The sequence below is a fragment of the Elephas maximus genome, chromosome 16 (assembly GCF_024166365.1).
Source record: "Elephas maximus indicus isolate mEleMax1 chromosome 16, mEleMax1 primary haplotype, whole genome shotgun sequence".
Classification (NCBI taxonomy): domain Eukaryota; kingdom Metazoa; phylum Chordata; class Mammalia; order Proboscidea; family Elephantidae; genus Elephas; species Elephas maximus.
Window position 1 is genome coordinate 65,065,165 of NC_064834.1, and position 12,070 is coordinate 65,077,234.

At 38.4% G+C, this 12,070-nt stretch overlaps 1 protein-coding gene and 1 non-coding gene across 2 annotated transcripts in view; one reads left to right on the top strand and one right to left on the bottom strand.

Annotated features, from left to right (window-relative positions):
- Positions 1–3,113: 3,113 nt before the first annotated feature.
- Positions 3,114–3,219, top strand: LOC126060066 (U6 spliceosomal RNA). Its single transcript, XR_007513531.1, has one exon. It is a non-coding gene; the product is annotated as a U6 spliceosomal RNA (small nuclear RNA).
- A 7,337-nt stretch (positions 3,220–10,556) lies between these two features.
- The window catches only part of CCDC186 (coiled-coil domain containing 186), a 37,336-nt gene continuing 35,822 nt past the window's right edge, over positions 10,557–12,070 (bottom strand). The window contains exon 16 of the mRNA XM_049855243.1: positions 10,557–10,655. Within this exon, the coding sequence (XP_049711200.1) occupies positions 10,572–10,655 (84 nt within the window). The 3' untranslated portion in view covers positions 10,557–10,571. The remainder of the gene's footprint in view (positions 10,656–12,070) is intronic.

Below are 12,070 nucleotides of genomic sequence, written 5' to 3' on the forward strand. Positions count from 1 at the left end.
AGTCGGCCAAGGAGGCAACACTGGAACAGACCCCAATTTTTTAAATTTGGGTGACCCAGAACCACAACTGGAACAGGAAAAATTACGGGTCAAAGCCCTGCTAGAAATTTAATCTCCCTCTTAGAAAACAAGGGCAGTTTACACATTGCATAGCAACCAAATCTCTTGCCTGTCAGATACTGTGCAGAGTTGGAAACAACAATGGCGGCTGACCGTGCCGCTTTGAACTTGTGTTGCTCTCCTCGTTCCTGGCAATAACCCAATTTCATGCATCAGGCTCCTGAAAGGGCTCACTATGCCTCTTTCAGTTTTGATTCATTGATCATGACTGAACCGGTTTGAGGCCCTGGTTGTAACCCATCCAGAGGTGCCTCGTGAGACTGGCCTGGCAATCGGCTTTCAAGAGGTCACAGCCTTGAAAACCCTATGGGACAGTTCTAGTCTGCACACGAGTTCATCATGAGTTGAAATCGACTTGACAACAACAACCAAAAAAATAGTGATTTACACAATGAAATACTATAGGAGAAGAAATGACCTAAAAATATACCCAACGATATGAATGTATCTTGTAAAGGAAATGTTGACTCCAAAGACTGTGTATTTGAGTCCATTGATATCAAGCACAAAAAAAAAAAACAGACTAAATGGATACAGTTAGAAGTCAGAGGAGTGGTCACTGTTTGAGGGTGGGTAACAGCTTTTAATAGCTAGGAGTATGAGGAAGGTTTGGGGTGTCCAGTCAGGAGAAAGAAACCACTGGTGCCAATTACACAGCTAGGTTGTTTGTGGCCATTTATCAAGCTGTACACTTACACTTTTCTGAATGTATTATTATACTTTAATACATTTTTTTTCTTGTAATATAAAACCCACCGCCATTGAGTCAATTCTGACTCATAGCGACTCTATAGGACACAGTAGAACTGCCCCACAGATTTGAACTGCCAACCTCTTGGTTAACAGCCATAGCACTTAACCACTATGCCACCAGGGTTTCCTCTTTTAATTTAATGACCAGATTTTTCAATGTATTAGTGAGAATGGGCCCTGGTCCATGGCCTTCTCAGGAAGCAGCTTTTTTGGCAAACCCGTTACTCAGTTTACTGGCTTAGTGCGGCGTTCGAGGCTATTCATACCCTGTTAATTACATAACTTCCTAAGGACTGACTCTTATGAGTCTTGTCATTGGTTACTGAACATGAGAAAAGCTGGCAATGGCAAAAGAGATTCCATTGTTTTGTGTCAAGAATATGATCCAGCTTGAGCTCTAACCACAGTATTGGGCATTTCACCATCTCTGTGACACCTGTAGTGCTGAACAGAAGGCATGGAGGTTTCTTCCACCTGGAATCCCCTCTCATCTTCTTTCCATATGTTCAATTTCTACCTTGGACAGGGAGGCCCTTCTTAACTATTGTCTCTTCCAGCCAAAATCAGTGCTATCTTGTTGTTACTAGGTGCCATCAAGTTGATTCCTACTCATAGCGACCCTATAGGACAGGGCAGAACTGCCATGTAGGGTTTCCAAGGAGCAGGTGGTGGATTCGAACTGCCAATCTTTTGGTTAGCAATCAAGTTCTTAACCACTGCACCACCAGGTGTCCCAGTGCTATCTTAGGGCACCAATTTCTTCCCACCTTCTTCTAAGTATAGTACTTGCCTCGTCTCCCATAGTGCCTTGCACATAAAAAGATGTGATGCTGTATGAATGTGTTAACAGAATGAGAAGAAATGTTTTAAAGTCTTTAAACATTGTTTTTGAGTGTTGAAGAGCAACCTCTTGCCTTTGTGCCTTTTCAACCTATTTCACCCTCATCCTGGGTAGCAGTCTGGATCCGTTTAGGAGACAGAAACCACATAGTAGGTTAAATTGAAGAAGTTTAATGCAAAGAATTACTAATTATGATAGAAGAGTATAAGATACAAGGAAACTATGTGGCACCATAGGGCTGAAGGAGTGTATCCAAGGAAATACAAACTTGGATGGCATTTAGACCTCATTGGAGAAGGTTGGCTCAGCCCACTAGATAGCAGAGAATTTTGCTGATTTGGCCAGGCTGGAGCCAGTCTGGATGTGCTGGGCAAGCAGTATGCCATTCTCCAGAGTGCAGAAGGGGAAAAGGTAGTCAGCAACCAGGGACCTGGGCATGCAGTGGCAGTCTGCACCAGCTGGGACAGAAGGCTTGCAGAGGGAGGGGTGCTTGGTGTGCGACCCTCTGGGCTGCAGGTGGCTGTGCGTAGGCCACAACAGGGGTTTTGGTTTTCATGTTGAAAAGGTTGCAGAAAGGTTACTGTTAGGCCAAGGCTGCAAGGCTGCAGAGGGGTCATTTTTTGCACCTGTGGCTGGGGCAGGCTCCAGCGGATGTCCCCACACTCACAGTGCTGACATACCAGAAAACTTCAGGAAGCCTCTTCCTTCTGCAATGGGCCTCTAGCACCCTCTACTGAGAAAGCTTAACATCATGCTGACTTTAAAGAGAAACCACCAGATATTGAAGCATGCATTTGGAGCCAAGAGGCAATCGATCAGGAACACATCTTCCGTCTCCAGAGCTCCCTTCATTCATTTGGTTCCAAGCACCACAGGAGTGTGGTTGTGTTTGAGGCATGATCAGGGTCAGCAGTGTCTGGAGAGCCAGGAAAGGCTGCCTAGGTATGACCTCAGGTGATCACTTCCTCCTAGGGGCATTTTTTCATCATCTTTTAACAAGGGTTGGGACTGGATCAGGGCTGTCCAAATACCGGACTACAGTGAGGTGAGAAAAAGAAACATAGTATTCCGTAGTGCTAAACTCACTTCATTTTAAAAGTTGACCCTTTCAACCTTTTTTACTGTTAAAGCAACTTTTTTCATTTGTTTGTTTAATGACGTTATGCTGATAATAAATGGTAATTATCTTTTATTGTTATTTAGCAAAATAAGTCAGCCACCTCAGAATTTTGTTTTTGAAATTTTATTAGTCCGTGGAAGCGGAAAGTCAGGTCGCTCTCACTAGCTGTTCTCGAAGTCCTCTTTCATCTCTTGAGATATGTGGTTCTAAAGGGCCTGATGGTCTTTGATTACCAACTCTGATACCCAGCTAAGGAGGGCAGAAGAAAACCTAGGAAAGGCGCTCGCTTCAGCAGCCTGTGTAGTAAATTTGTGTTGATCACAGAAGATTAGCATAGCTCCTGCACAAAGATGACACACAAAACCGTGAGGCATTGCTAATTTTTAAGATACTTCGTAAACCCTAGGGCAACCACTAAAAATTTTTAAAAAGATGTATAAATAATAAGCCAATAAACCCAATCAAACCACTGCCATTGAGTTGATTCCGACTCATAGCAACCATAGAGGACGGAGCAGAATTGCCCCATAGGGCTTCCAAGGCTGTCAATCTTTACAGAAGCAGACTGCCACATCTGTCTTCTGCGGAGTAGCTTGTGAGTTCAAACTGCTGACCTCTTGGTTAGCAGCTCAGGGCTTTAACCACTGTACCACCAGGGCTCCTCAATAAACCAATAGTGGAGATACAATGGAATCATTAAAAATACTCAGTGAATCCAAAAGCAGACAGAAACCTAGAAAAGAATGGAAAAATTATTTGACATGTGTATCTTGCTTAGCATAATGGCCCAGTCTTAGTGGCAGCAATCTGGAGCCAATGTTTGATCAAAACACAAGTTATTTTAGTTAGGAGCAGTGACTGAGTTATTTATATTTCTTTGAAATCACCACAGAATCCCCCCCAAATAATAATGATGAAGCCTGATTAAACTTCAAAGGGAGTCAATTCCGTGGCAGAGGCAAGAGGTGCTGTGCTGAGCTGAGGCAGCTACTTGTCCCCTTTGTATCTTCATTAGGACACTATTGCTTGCCTACTACAAAAAAGGTGGCTAGAAACATAATACCATCTGGACTTCCTTCCAAGGGAGGTTATATGTAGGGTGCAATTCATGCAAACACCTCCCTTTTCCTGGCTTTAGTAAAAATCCCAATGCTGGTAGTGTTTTTTCTCCCTTTTCTTCCCCATTCCTAAAAACGACGCATTGTATTTGCACAACAGGGCCAGCACTCAGGGCAGAATCTGTATGAGACAGTCATACAATTATGAATTTAAAAGCTCCAGCCATCTGAACACCTGAACATGACACCTGGGCGGTGGTGCAGAAAGGATGGGGCTGGGTTGAATGGAGTGCTAAGCGCACAATGCACATTCACGCTCCCGGCGTGCTCGCTCACTGGGCCACCATTCTACTGTCGGAGACGAGATTAGGCTGCAGGGTCTCCAGGCAGCAGTCCGAAAGTGAAAACAAATGCCTGAAACCAGAATTGGATTCTAGATCTTCTCAGGGGAAGCTGCTTAAGTGACAGTTGCTCGATTTCAGCAATATACCTCTTCCTACCTCTTTCCAAACTCGATTTCATCCAAGGGAAAGAGGAAATTGAACAAATGGATCTTTTTAGACAATACATACTATCTCCACATCCCCTCTTCTTTTACTATCTACTCTATAGGGCCAGGCAAGGGAAATGACTCTTAGGATTTTTTAAGTCAACCATAGGAAAAATAGTACATACTTATTGAAAAAAAAATTTTTTCTAAAACAGAATATAAAGTAAAAAACGGAATTCCACCACTACTCGGGAGACCACTATGGAATCTGATATGCGTCCACTGAGAACTTTTTCTTTACATATACACATGGGTTTTTTTTTCTTCACTTTGCTATAAATTTTATTTCAGTAAAGCAAAAAGTTTTTATGGCACACATATAGGTATGTGTATCCTTCAACATTTTTTATGATAGTCTTTTTTCTTGCTCCCACTGTTTTTTAATTAATAGAGAAATGGAGGCTTGCGTGTTGCCACGATGCTGGACAGATGTCAGCAGAGCTTCAAGATGAAGTCAGCCTAAGAAGAAAGGCTTGATGATCTACTTCCCAGAGTCAGCCGGTGATAACCCTACGGATCACAACAGTCTGATCCCATTGTTCATGGGGTCGGGTCTACTAAAAAAAAAAATTAAAAAAAAAAACACAAGAGTCTAACCGGCAAAAGCATAGCCTTAGGCATACCTTCCTCTCCCCCACCCTTCCCCTAAAAAAGGCTGAGAATTCCTCAGAAATAGAATACCTCTTAAATGTATGCTCCCCTCCATCCTGAGGTTTAAAAAAAAGGAGAATCACGTCTCTCAAATGTAATTTAGGAATGAATTGTGCATCTCTACAGGGCAGGAGCAACAAGTCTGGTCGCACTGTTCTTAGAAGGAATCATTAAAACTCAGCATTAACACTGGTCAGCCATAGAAGAATCCTCCCGAGTTGTTGTTCCTGAAAGGGGCATTCTTTGATTTAAGCTAACTTTGTTTAAAAAAAAAAAAAGGTGGGGTGGAGGGGGGACGGGAGAGACTTAGATATTTTCATCAGAATGGCCCATCTCATGACTGTGGGTCACACTGACCACCTGACTGGTACCTGACTGGTACCTGGACATAGCTGAGAGAATAGAACGGTGGCGCTAAAAGCTGCTTTTGATAATCATCACCGTCTCAGAAATTAAGAACCACAAGCCAGTTATCTCTTTCCCTATCTGACCCTCTTCCCCTATACCTCCCCTTCTCTTGCAAGCAAATCCCTACGACACTGAAGGCAAACCATTAAGGGTGTCAGGAAAACTTCCTCAACTGTATTAATTTTACCTTTATTCCAAGGCTACTGATTTCAGAGGATCCCCTCCAGCAGTGAGCTCCTTAAGGCATGTGGCATACTTTAAGCGTACCCGAACTGTTAGAGAAGTGGAGAACACCACCTCGTGATAGGAAATGTCGTGATAGGAAATATATTAACCTGATGAAATTAATACCATTTAATTTTTTTTTAATTGAACTTGTTATTTATCATTAAGGCTAGATAGCTTAGACAAGTAAATTCCATAGTATCGTGGAAAATACTTCAGTCTTCAGATCCGAACACATCACTGGCTTGTCAAGTTCAGTAAAGAAATTTTTACATGCTTATAGGCCTAGACCCAAGTTTTGCTATCAATAATTGAAATAAAAATTTAAAATACAACCTGCCATCCAACTTAATCTGCTTACTACTTTTCATTGACTTCTAATCCATAATTGGTAGAAAAAAGACAAACATGGAAAGCAAATATTCCTGGTCTGGTTAGACAATTCAGGAAATCTGAATGAGTCTTGCCAACAAGCTGGAAAATCAGTCTGTTTATCAAGTGGTGTATGTAAACAAACAATCAAAGATGCCACTAAAATACAACTTGGTATAACAGGCATTACCTATTTAATAAGTACAATATATACACAGGATTCTCTTGAAATGTTTCACTTTATACAGAAACATATTTACAAAATCAACAGCGTAATCAAACTAAAGATTATCTGTACAATGCACATATATATATGAACTTCGGAAGATAAACAAGTTTCATCACCGGAGTCAAAATGGATAGCCATATGTGTCTTTTTAAAAAGAATTTCATTCCGGAAGAAAAATACATCTTTAATATACAATTGTGTCCCATAATTTTCCAGACAATTCTTTATATTTGGATTCTTTTTCAATTATTTCTCTTGTTCAGCTTTGACAAATTTCAGGTTTCTAGTGCCACCAACTGGTATGTTAAAAATTAACAATCTTAGTGTCAAAAAAGAATTATTTTGTTTTAAAAAAAAACTAGGTTATTGAAAAATAGACTACTGGAGTCAACATTCATTAGGCACAATTAAGCATACTGAATAACATGATTTATATAAAAATATTATCAGGGTGGCATATATAACATTTACAATATCAATGGTTTCTGATTTTTTTCCTCCTACTGGTAAATCTTGGTCTTAAATTTACAGGTAAAAATCTTTAGAAAATAATATTTCATAACAAAGTTTAGAAACATGCATAATAACGTGATTGGATTCATCTTTATAAGCATCGAAAGTAGGCAATAATTTACTAAAATGGCAAAAATTTAATGTCATTACAGTCTTTGGATTTTTCCTTCTTCTTAAACAGTAAATTAAATACCAAACCGACGAAAGTTAGGAAATGTGAAGAACCACATGAAAACAGCAATCACCTTTCAGCATACCTGAGCAAGGATTCCTTTCCCCAGAACATCACGTCAGAGAAGGAATTCTGGACCATCAACTTGCACAAGTCGGTTAACCTCTTTCCAGCCCAGTTACAAGGGCTGGCTGTGAGCTGCAGAGGCCCTGATCCTATTGCCTCCCAACTATTTTCACTAGATCATAAGCAATGTGCGGGCGGGAACTCCCTTGTCTGATCTGTTCACCAATATCATCGTAATACCCTGTATGGTGCCTGGCAACAATAGGTGTTCAGTAAATGAACTAATCATGTTGGTAGCCTAAGAAAATTTAACTTCAAGCCAATTTTGACTGGAAAGACTTCTACAGAGCAAGTTTTTGAAGCTATTTAATGGATTTTATTATTCGGTTAATAGCTAAAAATGAGACAGGCTGGTCTGAAAGATACTATGCATTTAGAATATTCAAAGCTGAATGATCTTTTAAATCAACTGATATTCCAAACTACATATAATTAGGGATCAGAAAATTAGTCTTATCATAAAATCACTTTAAACTGTTATGAAGACAAAAAGTTAAAAAAAAAAAAAAGTTCACTCATTCCAAATGCACCACTTTGAATCCTTAAAACTTAGGCTAAAGTTTGAAGTGGCATGGAAAAACAGGGAATCACAGTTAAGTGTCCACTTTAAAATTAAAACCTATCCACTCGACGGCAATGGGTTTAGTGGAGTGTACATATATACACAAAAAACAAATCATTTCTTGCCCAAAGAAACCAAAACATTGCTACCTAACCAAAATACTCTTTGATGTGTACTAAAGAAAATACTGAACATACAAAATGAATGGCCCCACATCTCAGCTCACCCAGACCATTTTCCTTTCCCAGATATTCTATTCATCTCTTCATGTACTCAATATAGTAAGAGGTAGAAGTCCTTCTAAATCCTTACATCAGGAGCTGTTTGTAAATTAGTATAAATATTGCTGACACATACACATTCCTTCCTGTACATTATTTTGCTCCGTCCTGATTGATCCATATACAAAACGATACAGTAGATACAGAAAAACAAAAAAACCCATTGCTGTTGAGTCAATTCTGATTCATAGCGACCGCACAGGACAGGGTAGAACTGCTCCATAGGGTTTCCAAGGAGTGGCTGGTGGATTTGAACTGCCAATCTTTTGGTTAGCAGCTGTGGTTCTCAGCCACTGCACCACCAGGGCTCCAGAAGAACAAAAGGAAAATAAAATACCTTTTTCAAAACTTTCCATAGTTTCTTATATTTATGGGAGAAAAGTAACAATGCAGCCAAATATGGTTTAAAATAAAATGGCTTTCCTCTAACATCGTATTGCCTTCAACTTCTCCATGTGGATGGTGGCATAAATGTTAATACTGGAATGTCTGATTTTTGTCTATTATGTATATATTTTAAAAAATGTACAGACAAAGGACACTATGGATCTGACGTGTCTTGGAGAAAAAAATTACAGTTTATGAATCCATTATCACCTGAGAAGCCAGAAAAATTTTGTTACCTTGGCTACTCTAAGTAGTCTTTGGGAGTGTCAATAGTGTGCCTAGAAACAAATGGGAAAATAATTCACATTTGATTGCACTTACCCTCCTTTATTTATTTTGGTAACTTATTATTGGTTAAAAAAAAAAAAAAGCAAGTCATGTTACGTTAAGACTAATACTTTTCAACTACTTAAAAAATAAAACTTCTTTGAACTTCAATTTTCATTCTGAAGTGAAAAAATTATTTGTTTCTGGACGACATACAACTCAATACACAGAAAAAATAAGACACTAAATCAGATCATTTAATCCTTAGTAAATACGTTATCCTTTAAAATAATGCTAAGCTGATTAAAAAAAGAAATGCTAAAACACATTAAAGGACCATTGCCACCATCAGCCCAACTTTTAGAACACTACAATTCTTTAAAAGTCTAAAATCTGTTACCCCAAAGCTCACTTCTCTGAAGGGGACAAAAAATAAAAAAATTCAAAACAAAAGTGAGGATTGCCACAACATCTGCACATAGGCCCAGGAGTCCTAGTACAGAAATGAGCTGAAAATAATGAAATGTGAAAAACCACACACAGAAATTCTAGCAGGTGAGAAATTACAAGTGAACCAAAATGCAATGCCAGAAATATTGATACTGTGTCTGGCAACATTTAAGTGCATGTCTTAGATAAATATTGTAAAAATCCAACAGGATACATAAATTTCACTCTAAAATTCCTTTAGTTACTGAGATGTATTTTGTGTTTTAAATAAAAATACCAGGACCAAAAGGTTGGCAGTTCAAATCCACCAGGTGCTCCTTGACCTATGGGGCAGTTCCACTCTGTCCTATAGGGTCGCCATGAGTTAGAATCGACTCAACGGCAATGGGTTTGATTTATATGTATATAAATTTTTGTATGAGAAATTAACTTGAGCTGTAAACTTTCACCTAAAGCACAAAAAAAATACCAGAACATAATCAGATCTCAGGAATTGTATGATAACTGCTCTCTAATATATAACTATATCAATAATAAACAATGGTATTCAAATGAAATGGTTAACAGTCCCTCTCATATGGTGGTTTCTTTTGGGAACTGGCTCTTTATAAACACCTTAAACACAATTATATTCATCTGTATATTTAATGTCAGTAAAACTAAATTATCTCAGTTCCAAAGAGTTCACTGTTCATCTCTGGCCTAACGATTGGATCCATCTCCCATCTTAAAACGTAACTGAAGTCCACAGGCATTTTCTAAATGAATGCTATTTAAAATCATATTTTAGGTAACTAAAGACATTAAAAATTCAACTATGAACTAAACAATCCAAATCTGAGAGAATATTTTAAACTCCGAATCAGAAAGATTACAAAGAGTGTACCTAACACGAATACATGGGAGAGGCACCACGATGCCAGATCATGGCTGAGCCCCTAGCTTTCTTGTGAAGTTTGGCTTCCATTCAAATGAAACAAAAGAATTAAAATTAAAACAAAGATTTAAGCACTAATATGATCCCTGAAACGCAACCATATGTTATAAATGAAATTTCAAAATATGAACACTGTCATCCTTTCTTTAGTTTTCTTGACGCTGGAGAAGTAGCATGTCTGTGAATGACTAATGCCTCCCTTTTCGTGCAGAATTTTAAAAAGCTGAATCACTGTGACATTACATATTTTAAAGAGAAAAAATATGGAGTAGGGTTTTTTTTAAAGCCCTTGTTCAGCACTTCATAGGACTCCTAGCAAATTAAATTATTTTGATTTAATAACAGGCTCTTGTATGATACCATACAAAAACAAATTTCATCAAAGCTTACAGTCTTACAGTATACACGGCAATGCATTCATATTGTAAAAGGCTACCTTTTTGTGCAAATGAAGCAAAACAACTTTGTTTACTGGCTGATACACAAAACAGAAAACTTGCCAACAGCACTGGTGCTCTTCATGCGGCCTTTACTGAGAAGCGCTTTATGTTAGGTATTCCTCGTCCTCTGTCCTAGATCATGCTGCTGTTTAATAAGACGTTCTATTTCTGTTCCAAGGGTTTGTAGATTTTCCTTTTAAAATTGAGAAAAAAGGGGGGGGGGAGAAAACAGAGCTACTAAGTATAATAAATTAAAACAAAAATTCAGTTGGAAACATTTCTGCCAACAAATTAGAAAAGAGAAAGAGTTACAATTACTTCTAAATACTGTGTGAGATAATTTAGACACAAGGGTGTTTTCAGTGAAGTAGTCCTGTTCACTTCAAGAGCATACTTAACTTTTTTACTGAAGCCACAGAAATTTTCAGTCCATAAAATCGCTATTTACTAGAGTTTTAAATTACTTTTAATATCTATTGGCAACTATCAAGGGCCACAGAGCAAAATAGCTGGGTCAGATAATAGCTACAAAAATAAAATGAAGCCGGGAAATATGTTAGAAAATAAATTCCTCAATCTTAAAAAATTATGTTTCAGCAATTAATTACAACTAAATTTTTTTTAGTTATAACTAGTTATAATGGTGCATGGTTAAAGAGCTTCGCTGCTAACCAAAAGGTCAGCAGTTTGAATCCACAAGCCGCCCCTTGGAAAGCCTATGGGGCAGTTCTACTCTGCCCTGTAGGGTCACTATGAGTTGGAATAGACTTGATGGCAACAGGAAATAGGTAGTTATAATGTATATAATATAATATATACACTAGTAATTAAACATGTAATAAATTGTTGAAATATTATATATCTAACTAGTTGTGATTAATTGCTGAAACATATTTTTTTATATTTTATACACTAGTAATTAAACATGTAATAAATTGCTGAAATATTATATATCTAACTAGTTGTGATAAATCGCTGAAACATATTTTTTTTAAGATTGAGGCATATATGTCTAACATATTTCTCAGCTTCGTTTAATTTTGGGGGGGGCAGTGGCTAAGAGCTTGGCTGCTAGCCAAAGGTCGGCAGTTCAAATCCACCAGCCGCTCCTTGGAAACCCTATGGGGCAATTTTACTCTATCCTATAGTGTCGCTACGAGTCAGACTGTCTCAATGACAACAGGTTTGGATTGGTGCCCTGGTGGTACAGTGGTTAAGAGCACGGCTGCTCACCAAAAGGTCAGCAGTTTGAATCCACCAGCCACTCCTTGGAAACCTTATGGAGTTCTACTCTATCCTATAGGGTTGCCAAGAGTCAGAATCAACTCGACGGCAATGGACTCATTATACGTCAAAGTCTACCTGTTGTTATCTCAAGTTTTTTTGAAATGAACCTATAACAAAGCAAACAACTCATTTTAGTGCCCACCCAACTGCTAAACTGATTTTTCTCTCTCTTTCCTCACTAGCTCAAAAAATTGTACTTTTTAAAAAGAGAAAAGCACTAAAATTTATCTGAATAAAATGACAACCTTGCATTACAGAAACAGTTCACCTATGTGCTAGCTCAGACTATGAAAGAGGCACCACGTTGCCATGTTTATCGTT